This window comes from Brachyhypopomus gauderio, unplaced genomic scaffold (assembly GCF_052324685.1).
Source record: "Brachyhypopomus gauderio isolate BG-103 unplaced genomic scaffold, BGAUD_0.2 sc51, whole genome shotgun sequence".
In the NCBI taxonomy this organism is placed as follows: Eukaryota; Metazoa; Chordata; class Actinopteri; order Gymnotiformes; family Hypopomidae; genus Brachyhypopomus; species Brachyhypopomus gauderio.
Genome location: NW_027506876.1, coordinates 1,155,694 through 1,172,950, shown reverse-complemented (window position 1 = coordinate 1,172,950; position 17,257 = coordinate 1,155,694). Strand labels below are relative to the sequence as shown.

The window sequence follows — 17,257 nt, the reverse complement described above, 5'->3', positions numbered from 1 at the left end:
GCAGCCTGTTACTATAGTCCAACACTCCTGCTCTTATTATTCTGAAGTGACAATTGCACTTGAAAGACTAGGAGAGCTATCTATTCTTATTTAAATAGTTAAGGAAATAAAAAGGTAATGGGTTACTAATAGAAATAAAGAACGTAAGATAAAGTTGTTGCTAAAGAGTAAATCAGACGGCTGCACTGGACAGACCGGGCGGTAGTTCCTGGGAGAGTTTGTGGATGGTGGCTGCAGCCAGCTCTGGGTTCTGGATGCACAGGGCGTGATTGAAGAGGTTGTGGACGACTGTGGCAGCGTCTGGGCTGGGGCTGGGACCCTGGGCACGCCTGGCCTGCTCCAGCAACAGGGGCACCAGTCTGCTCTTGAACACGTGGTTCACCATCAGGACATGGAGCTTATCCAAGCTAACCTGCATAGAGCAGCAACAATGAAAGGAAGAGTACTTCATATATGAGCTCTCATTCTGAAGTTACTGAAGTACTTATGGTAACAGTTGGGAAGTAATCATTTAACTCTTCCCTGCCAGGAAGTCTCCCCACAATGCAATGTTGGATACCAAAATAAAAGGCAACTTTACTGAAATAACTAAGACATTCTGGTAATAAACGGCACAACATATTTAAGTAAGAACTGTTACTAATTGAAGATACCCAATAACATTTAGTGACTAAAACTGAGGATCTTAAGTCAATATTCCCAACCATCATTTACACATCCTTCACTATTATCCATCTGTGCAGTGAGCACACACAGACACACACAAACTAGTGATCACTAGGGGATTGTGGTACACATGTACCGGGGAGCAGTTAAATACCTGGGAATCGAACCCATGACCCTCTGGTCACAAGACCGGTTGCCTAACAAACCAGGCCATGACTGCTCCAGACCACCTGAGATAGGTGTCATTCGATCACGGATAGTTTCAGTGACCGCATGACACCATCCTTCTCCTAACACCATGTGTATTAAAGACAGAGCCAACACAGCAGGTCCCACAACCTGGTCCTCCAGGTGCCGAGCACCTGCTCCGACCCCCAGACCAGCTCCCTGGTCTCCATCCCACCGCCCGCTACTTCTGTAACACACATGGTGAGTGTGTGATGACACCGTCTCACCTTCATGAGTTTGGAAATGAGGAGCAGTGTGGGAAAGGTGTCTTCATTGAGCTCGGGAGCTGGAAACACACACACACACACACACACACACACACAAAAACCACCTAGTCACCATGTCATTTTCACACAGCAATTCTGCACATATAATTTATCTTATCTAAAACCTTCCTAGGCATAAACCTGGAAACAATAACGAACCAAACAAGTTTAATATCTTACCACACTAACATTTCCAAGCCAAACATGTCAGCTATGAAGGAAACATCTGAGCTAAGCTAAAACAGAAACGGCTCACACACATTAACCAAACAAATTCACAAGAGATTTGTTATTCTGACATTAATTTGAATACAGTATTAGGTAGGGCTGAACGATTAATCGTTTTTTAATCGAAATCGTGATTTGTATGGACGCGATTTTCCAATCGCAAGAGCAGCGATTTGAATGAGCCGATAGCCTGCAAGTAGGACCAGCATGGACGTAATTTGGGGGGGGGGGGGCAGTTTTTACGGTTAAAACCAAATATTTATATAGCGACGAATCCATGTCCCCCCCCCCCACTTTTGAAATCAAAATTATGTCCATGAGGACCAGGGAAAAATCAACCCAACAACAACCAAAAAAAAAAAAACCGCGTGACGGCCTGCTGTTGACCGATCAGAAGCTGCTAGTCGTGCACGTCCCTAAGGCAGAAACCGAAAGCTAAAAACAAGCAGCACTGCGCTCGACGTCAGGAAAAAGATGAACCTTTTATATGAGCAACCGTGCGATGCCGAAAGTCCAGTGGAGGAGTTGGTACCAAAGAAAAATGGCACATCGTGTGTGTGGGTGCATTTTGGTTTCAGGAAAACTGACATTGGCCAAAAACAGGTGTGTGGAGTATTAAAATTGGTCAGGTAAATGTTCCTTCCCCTGTTTTCGAGGGGTGTTTCTTTATACTACCACATATCGTTTCCACAACACTGCAAAGAATGTGTATTCCGCCGCTCGCGCAGGGTGGCGCGAGGTGTGCGAAGTCACGCGCTATGGTCACTCGCGAAAGTATTTTACCAGGCTTTAACCTAGCTTTACGCGACAAAGACAGATAATGTGGTCGAGCCGAACCGCTGAACTTCACCAAAGCCTCATTGTTCACTTCATAAATTTCGTTTTGAATTTAAAAACATTTTGAATTAAAGAGCCGTTGTCTACAGACGTCGTACTTTCTTCTTGACCATACGGGAGAGAACATCGTGAATGGATTAAAAGACGCGTTGGCCAACTGGGACAAGTGTGCGTAACCACAGATAAACGCATCTAACATGATAAAGGCAGCCGAAATAAACCAGTGCACCAGGCTACAGTGTTTTGGGCACAGACTCCATCTTGCGATTGGTAAGTGTCACATTTAATAAAGATCTCTCTCTCTCTTTAAAATAACGATCTCTATGCAATCTTGATTATGCCGTAAAGACAAAAAGAATGTTAGTTTACTCTGAAAAAATGTCTTAATATGTGTTTTATCATTTAGGTCTGTCCAGTAATAAATTAAAGCTGTTACACTTTGATAAATGTGATTTGAAGATTATATATATAATTATTTTCATTCACATAAATAATAACAGTAATCAAGACAGATTACACTTTTTGTTTGCTTTATTATAAATTACATTTTAGTATTTTTCAAATAATTTTTCCCCCTTAACAACTATTTTCCAGAAAATGCACTTAAAGATGACAGAGTTGACCGAGGAGTTGGTGTTTGTAAGAAGCTGGTGGGACATTGCTCTGCCAGCTGGAAGAAGTCGGCTCTGACAGCAGCTCAGAAAGAATTCAACCTTCCTGAACATTCACTAATTACTAGTCAGTTACCGGTGTTGCAGTTAAACCTTTATGTGAATTTCTGTAATTTATTTTGTTGTTCTTTAAAGGTATTGAGTTTTAAAAATAAAACTGATAACTGCATTTAATCCGACAACCCTGGGAATATTTTTTTATGTAGAAGTTTATACTTATATTTGATAGATATTTGAAACACGAATGCAGGTTTAGGATTTAATGAATTAAAAATAATCGCAATTTAAATCGCAATTGCAATATTCTGTGGAAAAATCGCAATTAGATATTTTGCCCAAATCGTGCAGCCCTAGTATTAGGTTCTGGTTCACGAAACTGAATTCAACTAAAAGGTTTTAAAGAGAATAAAACTGCTTCCAAAATACAAATTACTGCAGGCATTAAACATCCACCAAAACTAAACTGCAGGTTAAGACAAGCACAGAGAGCATTTCTGATACTCACATACAATCTTCCAGTAGAGGTTAGTCTGCAGAAGCAGGTGGAAGGGTAAGCGCGTGTTGGCCAGAGCCGTAGATTCTAGAGCGTTTTCCAGAAGATAGGTGTTCTCTACATCAGTGGGTGCAGAAATGCGCTTGTGTGACTTCAGATGTTGGAGCAACCCCATCATCTGTAGAGTGATGAAGAGGAGGATATGGGTTACTCATAACCATATGGAGTTATCACCATATTTAATATTACCTAGATTAAGTAAGCACAGAAGTAGCTATTTTTAAAAGACAGTCCTCAGTGTACTGATAAAAAGTGAGATTTATTCCCTTTGGTTTGCTTTGTGATGGATAAAAAAGCTCAGATCGGTTTCTTTGCTCTGTAACATCAAGGCCATACACAACAAATATCTTGCTGTGATCTCACTGTACACTGGTGGGTCAGTACCACATGGTCAGTACTACATGGTCAATACCACAAAGTCCACTGAATGCTCCACTTTGACCTTCTACACTTGAGACACTTGTTGAAAACATTCTCCAGTATATTCAGGCACCAGCACCAGAACATCAGTATGTGTTATAATCAGGGCTGTACTGGGACAAATATATTGGCCCTGGGACAAAAATAGTAGTAGGCCTAACCGGATATATACTGTATGCACTACTGTTAGTCTAATAGTTGTACTAACCACCATACCTGTCTGAAAATGAAGAAAAGAAAGAAGATTACACTAACTCCAGTGAGAGTACTACCACCACAAACTCAGACCATACTACATACTACAGCATTTCCCAAAAATGAGAGGCAAAGTTGACACTGCTAACACTGAACTCCATTAAAATGTACCTTTCAAAGGTTAATGAGACAGAAGAACATGTCTGAGAAAACAAATTAAACTCCTGAAACTGAAGGTGTGTATAGGAATCTACTCAAAACAAAACAGTCCTTACCTGACTGAGTGGTAAGAGGGTCGCGCCTTCATCAGCAGTCTGGATTGTTTTAAGCACTCTCTCAATCCTCTCATAGTTGTATGGATTCAGCTGAAAGAGAGAAAAACAGGAAGGTAAACAGAGAAATGTTCAGTGAAATGTAAGAAAATGAGCACATTGTTACTTCACATTACTTTCCATCTGACTTGCTAATAACCACCGATATACTGTACAAACAATAAAACTAGATTGTGGCCAACACCCATGACTGAAGAAGAATACGGTCAATGTGTGGGACCAAGACTGGAGTTGCTTGTTGTGAGAGGGTTACAGTGTAATGTGTGTACAGTCTAGTGTGTATTAAGCTGTGTATGATGTGTGGGAATGTATGTGGTGTGTATGAAGGTGTCTTAGAAAAATATGCATGACGTTTTGTAGTGTGTACGGTGTATAAGGTGCATATGTTGTGTGTATGAAGGTGTGCAGTGTGTCTGCCTCTTTAGGTATACATATATGTGTGTGTGTGCGTGTGTGTGTGTGTGTGTGTGTGTGTGTGTGTGGGGTGGGAATGAGAGATGTATGTATGTGTGTGTGATGTGTATGGTGTGTATATGTGAGATGTATGTGTGTGAGTGAGATGTGTGTGTCTGAGGTGTAGGTGCGTTACTCCATAATGCTTTGGATTAATTCCTCAGAAATAACTTGATGTGCATCAATAAATGTTTACTGGCATGAAGCCCCTCAGTGACGCAACCGTCTCATTTGTGAGGAGGAGATTATCTCTAATGTGCAATGTACTGTGTACGGAAATTGCATTCTTCACTTCAAGTGCTGTTCAGACAAACGGTCACAATAACTGTTAATCTTTCCAGCTTTACATTTGAACTGGTGCCACCTCTTAATCACTCATATTAGATCATTCTTCAAACAAAACATAATGTTTGGTTGTTTTTTTTTTCTTTACATAAATAAATGAGAAACCAGGTCAAAAAGGAAGTGGATGTAGTGGACATTGTGGACGGTGTGGACATAGTGAAGGGTGTCTTGCCTTGGTCAGTGCTGTATGCAGACTGATAACCAGGTCTCTTGTGGAGCTCAGCTCAGGGACAATGAGTAGGGCTCGTTCCAGGATGTCCTCGTGTGCTAGTGCCACTTCCTCATCCCCGTGGGCCAACGGGGCGTTACCAGCTCCAACATCTACTGGCTGAAACTCTCTCTCCTCTTGAAGCAGCAGGGTGGTGATGTAGAGACAGAGAGCAGAGTCACTGTCCAAGCCGTATGAGCTACAAAACAGACAGAGATAAACTGATCCTGCAATCCATAAACCATAAATGCGGTAAATTGCAAAAAAAAATTGAGTTTTCTTAGATTAATGTGAGGTCTCACTTGCAGTACTCCTGTAAGATTTCAGCAGTGATGTTTTTGTTCTTTACCAGTACTGGAATGAGGTTCCTTTTAGTCTCTGAACACTGTCTGAACACAGACTGAATGGAAACCTGGTGAACACAGAGTGGCGTCGCCTTTCAACACATTCTCCATAATAATGACAACGGAAAAAACGGACCATGAAGATTCAGATTTTCTTAGAAACCGAAAAAAAAGATAAAGATTTCCTTAAAACCCACCCCAAGTTTCCCAAGCTTTATGCCCCACTCTGCATCTGTAATAACCAACAAGAACTTCTTCCTCTCTTGGTCATCATGATACAGGGAGCAGAAATGGGCACCAACCATGGCAACAGCCTGAAAAGAAGTAGAGAAGGAAGTGAATTAATTCACCAAACACAAAGAAGCGATCACAGATTAATAAACGATCAGTGGGTTTTTACCATAATCTTGTCATAGTTTTGCCAAGCACTGGAAATAATTTTCCACAGGATATCCATAACTTCGGATTTACACAGAATAGTGCAAAGTCCAATGGCCAAGTCACAGTCTATCACCCTCCAGTTTAGAACCTATAACATTAATATAATTTGAAATGTAATTCTATATATATATTACAACAATTAAAAACATTTTTATATCTTGCTTGTACTCACCTTTTGTAACAAGGAGACCACAACCATTCTGACAGAGGAGAGAGCAGTCTTCTCTATTGCATCAAGAGTCTGTTTGTCTCGAACTAAACGACTGTTGGTGTGAAGCTGCAGAAAATTAAGTGAAACAAAATGGTTAATTTTCACCTTCACTTTAAGCAGAGTTGCCAGGTTTGTGGTTTTCACACCATACTGGGCTTGTTTGAAAATCCAGTCACGGTTGAAAATTCAAGGGTGGCGGGGTGCGTTTTTTTGGGCTACTATTTAGTTGGGCTACTAAATTATCGCATGAGTTACAAGTCAAATGTGTACAAGTCGACACCAAGAAGCAGGAGAATATAACGACATAAAGGAGGACAGCGGGAAACGGACAGCAGGATAGCGGGAGTGAGAGACAGAGAAAAAGGACAGCATGAAAAGGAGAGCAGAGAGAGAGAGAGAGCAACAGGCACAATGTGAAGAGAAAACAGCAGTCGCTAGGTAATATGCCAGGTAAATCACTCCGATCACTCTATAAATCATATAGTATCATCACTCCGACACGGAATGAAAACCTGGCGTTCATCACAAGACATTTACATTGACAATATCAATACCCAGAACTTTCATTCTAGTTACCTTATACTTAGTCTGACTGTGTGATTTGTTTGTGACTTGTGTATTCGTCTGTATAATTTGTTTTTGTGTAATTTGTGTGTTAATGGGCCGCCCAATGGAGGTTTGGTTCCCTTTTGAGTCTTGGTCCTCCCAAGGTTTCTTCCTATTCCCCACCATCATAGGGAGTTTTTCCCTCACACAATCAGACTAAGTATAAGGTAACTAGAATGAAAGTTCTGGGTATTGATATTGTCAATGTAAATGTCTTGTGATGAACGCCAGGTTTTCATTCCTTGTCTGAGTGATGATACTGTATTGTAAGCTCCGACTGCAGTGTTACTCCCCAGGTGAACCTCGGAGAAGAAAGATATGTGATGTGGTAAATATGTAACAAATTTATCAAAGATCAAAGTAAACAGATGAGACTTTAGTCTAGATTTAAACATTGAGACCGTGTCTGAGTCCCGAATAGAGGCAGGAAGATTATTCCACAGTTGTGGAGCTTTAAAAGAAAAGGCTCTTCCACCTGCTGTGATCTTTTTGATCCTAGGAACAGTTAATAACCCTGCGTCCTGCAAACGAAGTGAACGTGCTGGGTTGTAATGATCTCACTTCATGTTGATTATTTAATTTAATTTTAATTAGATTTTTAAAACATATCGCCCTGTTATTCCTATATCTGCCACGGTTAACAGACACAGTCTCAATGGTTTGGTAGGTAGGGAAGCAAGTTCTACCTAACGAATGGCCGTTGGAAACCGTTTATTTTTTTCATTTTTGGGTGATGTCCTTAACCGTCTGTCTGTCTGTTGTCAGTTGTATGTATCGACACCGTTATTTTGTTGTTTTGTTGTGTTAGCGCTTGCTAACAACTGTCCGGTCGCTGCTACTCTATTGCCGTTAGAAACGCAGAGCCGTTGCTCTGCCTTACCGGTGCGCTGCCGAAGTTCCGCTCGGTTTTGGCTTAAATGTTTGTTTAATTAAATAAAGTTAATCTTTCCCACTCACAATAATTTCTGTATTCCTCAGACAGCATTTTATTTTAGGTGTTAGAATATAAATGGGCAACAGCATTAAGAATGGAACAGAATGCAGGAAAAGCAGAAAAGGGCGCGCGCTACTTCACAGCCTGAGCCATGTTTTCCCTAAAAAATGGCGATAATACCGCATATCGTGGTGTGGAGCCCTGTTAATTTACCGCTGTGGAAATTCTTTCACCGCGACAGCCCTAGGCCATACTATAGAGCTTTTTCAGGAATGCATCCAGGATACAAACTCAGAGCTAATTGAACTGCATTTGGACAATCACAAAACATCTCATTGCGAGGCACATCTTTCTGCTAAATTTCCTGGAGGGGTTGGTTCCTGTTTGGCATGTAAGCAGCATGAAAGTGACCACTGTGACACCCAGAAATGGCACCTTGTGGCAGCTGCCACATAATCGTGGCACTTAGTGTGGCCAGTGCTGCTTGACTGTGGCCTCTGCTGTCCAGAAACGCCGCCTGCTTCTGCTAACAGACATCTAAAGACTCATTATATCACTCGTTACCGAAAAAAGTGGTAAGATTAGAGTAATGTTTTACTGACATCACTGTTAGCGATAACATCGAATTCAGATTATAGGTGGGTACGTGAATCTACAGGTTTGAATAAACTCAAACCTTATAGCTTAAACAATGATTCTAAATGAACCTTACACAAGATCTCAACCATAACTTCCATTACTTTCAACAATGTATTTGTGTGTATAGACTATTAGAGGTGTGCCAAAAAATCGATTCACATATCAAAAATCGATTTTCATTTACTACGGTTCAGAATCGATTTTAAATGTCCCAAAATCGATTCTAAGTCGAGAGACTTTAAGCAGCAGGTTCTGGGACACACGCATGCGCGGAAAAGTTTCAAAACAAATGGAGGAAAGAGATATTCAACCTGTCCCGTCTTCGTTTAAGGCAAAAATATGGGTTCATTTCAGTTTTTACCGAATGCCAGGGAAGACTGAACTTGACACAATGTAGCTCGTGTGCAAGGCTTGTGTAACGCGGTGAGAACGGAAACGTACACACTGCGTGAAATAATATAGAGAAGGGTGGATCCAAGTGCCGGCTCACAAGAGCAAGAGGTTTGACACTTGTCAAATGTATTAGCGAGAGGGAAACGTGCACAGTGACACAGAACGAACAAACAAAACAACGCGGAAGACTCAACGCGCAGAAGAATAGAAACCAAAACCGTGAGGGCACAGAGTAAATAGAAAAAAACACAGCACGGAAAATACAACGCATGCAAAATAACACTCAACCGTGGAGACGGGAGAAAGAAACAAAATAAGAGTAACTAAAAACCAGCGTGGATAAATGCAAAGCGAAACCGAAACCAAGGACGCAAGGGGAAGTAACTGGCAGCAGCCAAAAAACATCGCAGCAAAATAAAACCCTTCCCAAAAATAAAGGCAAAACGGATAGGAAGAAATACAGGATTGGGAAAACTTGAGATGGGTCAGGAAGCGACACAGGAGATAGATACTCGAATAAGTAAAGACAGAGAGAGGTGGCGAGACACCTTCAAACGAGAAGCAACCACAGAGAAAGCAAAGACTGGCTGAGAACGTACGGTTACGCCGTTTTAGTCTGGGACTGACTCTGGTGCCCCTAGCAACGGCTGGCAGTACAGCATCCGAGCCAGCCCTGACAGCTTGCAAAATGAAGCTCAAGAATTTTGGTAACACAACAAAAAGCATTTTATTTTACCAAAGCACTTTATTTTTGTTAATTAAATATGAAAGACACTTTATTTCCTGTATTTGTCATTCTGTCTTGCCAAGCAGACTGTAGTTGATCATGCAGATTTTATAGACTGAAGCAGAAATTTTTATAAATCAAATCGTTTTTTTAATTAGCCCCCACCCCTATAGACTATACCAGGACTATTCAACTATATTTTTCTGCGGGCCAGATTTGGCAGAGAGCTCTGACTTGTGGGCCAGACAATTTTCACACCTATACCAATACTGTCATGGTGGGGGGACGACATAAATTTGTAAGCGTAAAACGTAAATTCACGAACATAAATTCAAACGTAAATTTTGACGCAGTTCCGTAAAATGTTGCAAATAAAATGTTATTTATTTTTACGGCGGTTTATCAAATATTTATTATTATTTATGGGGAGATGGGCCGCGGCAGGCTGCCAGTTGAATAGCCCTGGACTATACCCTCAGGGATCAAAGACGCACTAACATGGGATGGTTAGGGGCGTGGCTACGAAACACGAGGGAAAGAGACAAAACAGGGGAGGGGCTAGGTGTGACATGTTGGGTGATCATCTATATTATCTATATCTCTGAAAGCTCTAAAAACTGATGTTATGGGTGTTATCCCTTGAGACAGCATGATTTGACAGGAGTCATTTAAAAGTGTGATAAATGAAAGGCTGGTGGCACAAAGCTGATTACTTCTGATGGCTTGTAGTCACTCGCAGTGGCAGAAGCTGCTCGGTGGTTGATGAATGATGCTGCGGCTTTGTTAGATGTCTAGCTGGATGTCAGCTAGCATCTTTCACTCAACATAATTTTCAAACAAAAGTTATGAACCATTTTAATTTCAACAAATGGCCATTTGGGGCCCATCGGGATGATTTAAGCGAGTGGCCGATATGCAGATTTACCCACAAAAATCTTTAGACGCCTGTCAGCAGAGGCCACAGTCAAGCAGCACTGGCCACACTAAGTGCCACGATTATGTGGCAGCTGCCACAAGGTGCCATTTCTGGGTGGCACAGTGGTCACTTTGTGTTGCTTACATGCCAAACAGGGACCGAACCTTTACAGGAAATTTAGCAGACACCCCTCACAATGACCTCCGATGTTTTGCGATTGGCCAGATGCAGTCTGAGTTTGTTTGCTCATCCTAAGTATCCTGGATGTTTTTCCGACCCGAATTTTTACCCGAACCTGAATTTTTGCATACCTGAATTAATTTCACAGACATTTTTTTCAAGTAATAATTGTTTCATGTTCAGGTCCTTGTGACACTGAAAAAGCTCCACACCAAACTCTAATCATTGATGAGAGCACAGATGTTACAACCAAAAAACCCTGTGTAGTCATCAGATACATCAGTAAAAAACACTCATGGAAAGAACTGTCCAAAAGTTCATAATAGCTCTTCATGTAACCAGAAACCACGAGGCAATGAAAACAATGTAAAAAGAGAGAAGAGAGTTCAGGAGGAGCAAGAAATTATTAAGTAAAAGTTCTTTTCTTTTTGCCAATTATGTTACTTTGAAATGTTGACTGGGATATAAAACTGATAAAAGAACTAATAAAACACTAATGTTACAATATCATTAATTACTTTAATATAAATAGCAATACTGATAAAATCCCTCAAACAAAATACTATGTCAGACTCATAGTTTTGCCATTTGCTTCAAATGTGTGACAGACATATACTTTGGGTTAGTTTAAGCTTCTGAAGGGTGTGTTTTAGACTGACTTTGGGCTGGATATTTTTGTAGGACCTGGCAACCCTGACTAAGTGACGTTTTTTCCGTTGGCTCCAACCTTCATGCTGAGGCTGATGTCCATGTTGTTGGAGACAAAGTGCTGCAGGATGGAGCCATGTGACTCCAGCAGGAACCTGAGCGCCAGCTCCAGCTGGCTACACTCCTGCAGACTCTGCAGCATGGTGGCCATGGGGGCCAGCAGAGGACGGACCAAGTCCACGTCTAGAGGAACACAAACCAGAAGGGTGTCTATTTACCCCAAGGAATATAGGTCAAGTATATGAGGAACATAAAGAAAGTCTTCCGACCCCTTCAAGTTTTCCACATTATGATTTTCAGACCATCTACCGGTCATACCTGAAATACTTCTAAAGCGACACTGAAGTCCACCTGTGCCTAACTGAACTGGCAAAATATAAAAAGGAAAGGCTCAGAACTACATAAGGTACATACGTATACATAAGGTCATACAGTTGATTTATGTCAGCATAAATCAAACCAGAAGGCAGAGATTGTGCCTACAGTCTCTCAAGGCAAAGATCTGGAGAAGGACCCGATCTAGGAGACTAGATGTTGTCAAAAATATGCATAAAAATACAGAAAGATCCTGGGTGAAAACATTTTCCATTGGGCCTTGACTATTACAGGCCATCAATAAGTCTAGGACTGAATAAAAATTACATAGAGAACTCATGTATATAAATACACACAAAGATGAGAATTATTTATCCTTCCCATCTTTTCTTTGTTTATGTATCTCTCTAATGGTGGTCATGGTGACCGGCATCGGCCAGAGGAGGATGGGTTCCTCCCCTGAGTCTTGGTTCCTCTTAAGGTGTCCCTCATGCTCTTATGAAGTTTATCCATGGCACTGTCGCCCTTGGCTTCCTCGCCCTTGACTTGAACTAGGACACTTGTAAAGCTGCTTTGTGAAAACAGTTGTTGTAAAAAAAATATTTATATAGTGCTTTTTACTTTTGATTGATTGTATTTTCAGTACAATAAACTGAAAATACTGAGTACGCTTCTGAGGTACATACTACAATGTTGTGACACATGCCAGGTAATCTATTAATAGCAGTATAATAACATACCAGTTATTATACTATTAGACACAGATAAAAATTTTAGTGATATTACCCTATTAAAAACAAACATCCTGTCAGAGAAATCAATTATAATCAACTGAGAAATCCAACTGTGGTCATGGTACTTTAAGTAGCGATTGTAATGCATTAACAAAACGATACTTGTAATGAAAGCAATAAATGAAAATGAATATTAGTCGTGAAACACAAGCACTTCCTGGATGGATGTACCTTCTTGAAGAGAGCAGTACGACAAACAGGAGCAGCCCAGTGGAGGAAAGACGGAGTCTGGAGAGCAGAGAGGAACCAAGAACGAGTTCGTGTGATCAACACAATAGCAACACAGCGCAGTGCAGCAGCCTGCTCAAGCACCACACCTCAATGGCATCTGATGAAATCACAAGTCAAGCGTTCTGGAGAACAGCTGCAGAAAACATCACTGCCAAAAACCAGAAGCCTTATAGTTATGTATGTTCACCAGCTGAGAGTTTTCTTTGTATGTCTAAGCAAAGGGGCAGGGGGCAGGGGTCAGAGGGGCAGGTGTCAGAGGGGCAGGTGTCAGAGGGGTCAGAGGGGCAGGTGTCAGAGGGGTCAGAGGGGCAGGTGTCAGAGGGGTCAGAGGGGCAGGTGTCAGAGGGGACAGAGGGGCAGGTGTCAGAGGGGACAGAGGGGCAGGTGTCAGAGGGCTCAGAGGGGCAGGGGTAAGAGGTGCAGGGGTCAGAGGGGCAGCGCTCAGCTCTAATGTGCCCTCTTGCGGGGGACCTACCTGAGAGAGGCAGAAGGCTGGTGGTGATCTTGTACTGCACTGGAAGGACCGAGAGTGGATCGAGCACAATGCCGTCCTCGTTGAAGACGTCGTGGAGACTGGTCTCCATGTAGGCATCCTCACCACTCACACCATCCTGAACGCATAGGACAATTTAAAGAAACAACTAATAGAAAAAAAACCATGCAAACACAAGAAAACACCACAACACTAGCAGACATGTACCTTTGCAACGAAGCCATAGTCGTCGATGCGACACTGCCGGTAAATGTCAGCTGCCCCTCTGGTGCTTTTGCACAGCTCCACACAGTCCAGCAGCAGATCTGTATCACAGAAGGACCATGAGTCCACCAGACAACACCACACCCACCCACAGTCAGGAACCACCCAACACCACACACACCCACAGTCAGGAACCACCCAACACCACACCAACCCACAGTCAGGAACCACCCAACACCACACCCACCCACAGTGAGGAACTACCCAACACCACACCCACCCACAGTCAGGAACCACCCAACACCACACCTGCTCGGGTTTGCTCTGTTCGTCCTCGGCTCGCTCCCAAGTCACGTGACTAGTTTAAATCGCAGCCTGTGCGATTAGAGAATCGCGTTTTAAAATATCGCGAGATTATCGCAAATGCATTTAATCGTTCAGCCCTAACACCCACCTACCATCTCAACAGCACAGTCAGGAACCACCCAACACCACACCCACCCACAGTCAGGAACCACCCAACACCACACCCACCCACCCACAGTCAGGAACCCCCCAACACCACACCCACCCACAGTCAGGAACCACCCAACACCACACCAACCCACAGTCAGGAACCACCCAACACCACACCAACCCACAGTCAGGAACCACCAAACACCACACCAACCCACAGTCAGGAACCACCCAACACATACACCAACCCACAGTCAGGAACCACCCAACACCACACCAACCCACAGTCAGGAACCACCCAACACCACACCAACCCACAGTCAGGAACCACCCAACACCACACCCACCCACCGTCAGGAACCACCCAACACCACACCCATCCACCGTCTCAACAACACAGTCAGGAACCTCCCAACACCACACCCACACACCATCTCAACAACAGTCAGGAACCACCCAACACCACACCAACCCACAGTCAGGAACCACTCAACACCACACCAACCCACAGTCAGTAACCACCCAACACCACACCCACCCAGAGTCTCAACAACACAGACGGGAACCAACCAACACCACACCCACACACCATCTCAACAGCACAGTCAGGAACCACCCAACACCACACCAACCCAGTCAGGACAGGAACCACCCAACACCACACCCACCCACAGTCAGGAACCACCCAACACATACACCAACCCACAGTGAGGAACCACCCAACACCACACCCACCCACAGTCAGGAACCACCCAACACCACACCTACCCACAGTCAGGAACCACCCAACACCACACCCACCCACAGTCAGGAACCACCCAACACCGTCTCAACAGCACAGTCAGGAACTAACAGTTGCATTTACAAGGCCCCTGAATGCAGAGATTGTAATATTTATAACCTGTAAAAATCCTGTGGCAAAACTTTTAAAAGATATTTTTTTAAAGAGGTGAATTTCTAAAGATCTCAAGCCATAATACTGGTGGCAGAGAGAAGAGCTCTCGGTAATCTGTGGACCATCATGGACCATGCTGAACGTGCCATGTTCAACCAGAGATCACTCAGCAGACCGCTGTTCCAGTCATGCAGACTCAGTCTTTGGTTTCTCAGTCCATTGGACTTTTCAACTGCTAAACAATGCAAATGATAATCTTCCCACTCCATGGTTGTTTAAAGACATTTACAGCATTTTTTGCACAGTAGACATCACTACTGCATGACTGTACAACTGCACATGGACCGTTATACTACCTCATCTCAATGAGTGTTTATGTTTATATCTGGATATATATATATTTTTTAGTGGTGGGCCGTTAACGGCGTTAACGGCGTTCGTTAATTTGATACTCTTATCGGGCGATATAAAAATTATCACCGTTAATCTATTCTTAAAGTTGGGTTGGGAACTGGGTCAAAATTAGTGTTGCCACCTGTTCCGGTTTTCCCGGGCTGTCCCGGTTTTTCGTCTTTTTAATATTCGGTCCCGGCAAAAAAACTAGGTTAGTTCAAACCATGATTCAGACTGTTTCTGCACATTTTATATCTGTTTTTTTTCCTCGGTGTGTCTATTTTAAACCCCTCCGGTAACGTTTTACGTTACGTTTACGTTCGCCACCCCGCGCTCAACAACTTACGTTCGACACCCCCCCGTCAACATACTCGCTCAGTATGACAGTGTCCTTGTTTTTTGTCAGACCTAGGTGGCAACCCTAGTCAAAATGGGTAAGCAAACTATGATGACTTTCAACTAGGAATACAGCCGAACTAAACTAAATTGCACAGTAGGGGCGAGAACGAGTTTTCAAACCTGTGAATTACAAATCGTACGTGTGTTTACATGGATGCAGCCACGAAGTCGCCAGGTTTGCTTCATGGAAAATTCATTTTTAGGAACGTAAAGTGTTACCGGAGTGGAGCTCGGAGCGGTCGTTTTCTGCATGGTCCTAGCGCTAGATTCGTCACTGTTTAAATATTTCTTTTTAACCGTTTAAAACTGCAGAGGACCAAAACCGGCTTTTGAAAAAGTCCCCCCCAAATTACGTCCGTGAGGTTAAATGTACTAAATGTTAGCTTACATTTCAAATATCATGTTTAGCTGAATAAACATGTTATCAACCCCTTTTAATGTACAGTATGTAGGCTTAGAAATTCATGTTTAACTGAATAAACCGTTGAACACGAGTAGCCTACATTTTATTGAGCATGTTTTTTTCTTCAAGTATCAAAGTAGAACAGCTTCCTCAAGCAGTCATTGATGCATTTTGGAAACAGGAGATGAGCCCCTGGTCTAATGCACCCTCTGTATTAAGAAACCCTATCTCAAAAACTGACTTTTAGTCATTACTTGGGTAGCACGCATATGAGCCATTTTAATATAGATTAATCTAGATTAATCTAGATTAATTTCAAGATTTCAGTGAGATTAATCTAGATTAAAAAAATTTATCTATGCCCACCCCTAATATTTTTTAATCTATCCATTTTTTATTTTATTGAATTTTTAATTTAATCTTCTTTTCTGTCCAGTTCTATAGCTATTATTTTAGTTTTTTTTTTTATTACTCTGTATATGCTACTGGATAACTGGAATTTCCCCCTGGGATGAATAAAGCAAGTAATAGTAGTAATAAATAAATTAATTAATTAACTAACTGGTCAATTAATTAATCATACTTCCATCCATCACCATGCCAAATGTATCCCAGTATTAACTCCATAACTCACTTATCACTTGTACTGACCTCAGAACATAATGTCATTACAGCACATACCATATAAATGTTTGTGAATAAGGAAATTCCTCGCCATCAGTTACACTGCGCAAGGTGCCACGTTCTTCAAAGAACATAAAAACAACCAGAGAACATCTGGCATGCTTCACTGAAGGCCCGGTTACCGTGGTGACAGATGGTGATGGCCTGACAGGCCAGCTTGTAGATGAGGTCCGGGAGGTTGACCCCCTCGGGCAGCACCATCGGGACATTGTGCTCCAGCATCTGGCAGAGGCGCCGGGCCGTGCTGAAGAGGACCCGGCCCGTGCTGCAGTTGGGGTGGTGCTGGTACAGCTCGCTAGAGCAGGACAGAGGGACAAGGTGCCGGTTACAGCAGGATAGACTGTTTGGAGGCATTTTGTAACGAGAAGAACCAGGTTCGATCGATCCGGTCTGATCATGTCAGGTCGAATGTGCTGGTAGAGCAGTTAGTCATGGACGTAGGACGCCTCATTTTTAGGAGATCTGTGTCCTTGCCTAATTGATCTGATA

General features: G+C 42.6%; 1 protein-coding gene across 2 annotated transcripts in view; it reads right to left on the bottom strand.

Annotated features, from left to right (window-relative positions):
• The window catches only part of kntc1 (kinetochore associated 1), a 62,652-nt gene that overhangs the window by 10,565 nt on the left and 34,830 nt on the right, over positions 1–17,257 (bottom strand). For both annotated transcript variants that reach the window (XM_076987169.1, XM_076987170.1), the window contains 14 exons: positions 16,891–17,063; positions 13,542–13,639; positions 13,317–13,452; positions 12,782–12,838; positions 11,521–11,684; positions 6,360–6,464; positions 6,147–6,275; positions 5,944–6,060; positions 5,705–5,814; positions 5,367–5,601; positions 4,340–4,429; positions 3,402–3,567; positions 1,122–1,180; positions 196–412 (listed from right to left, as the gene is read on the bottom strand). In XM_076987169.1, coding sequence (XP_076843284.1) covers positions 196–412; positions 1,122–1,180; positions 3,402–3,567; positions 4,340–4,429; positions 5,367–5,601; positions 5,705–5,814; positions 5,944–6,060; positions 6,147–6,275; positions 6,360–6,464; positions 11,521–11,684; positions 12,782–12,838; positions 13,317–13,452; positions 13,542–13,639; positions 16,891–17,063 — 1,856 coding nt within the window. The remainder of the gene's footprint in view (positions 1–195; positions 413–1,121; positions 1,181–3,401; positions 3,568–4,339; positions 4,430–5,366; positions 5,602–5,704; positions 5,815–5,943; positions 6,061–6,146; positions 6,276–6,359; positions 6,465–11,520; positions 11,685–12,781; positions 12,839–13,316; positions 13,453–13,541; positions 13,640–16,890; positions 17,064–17,257) is intronic.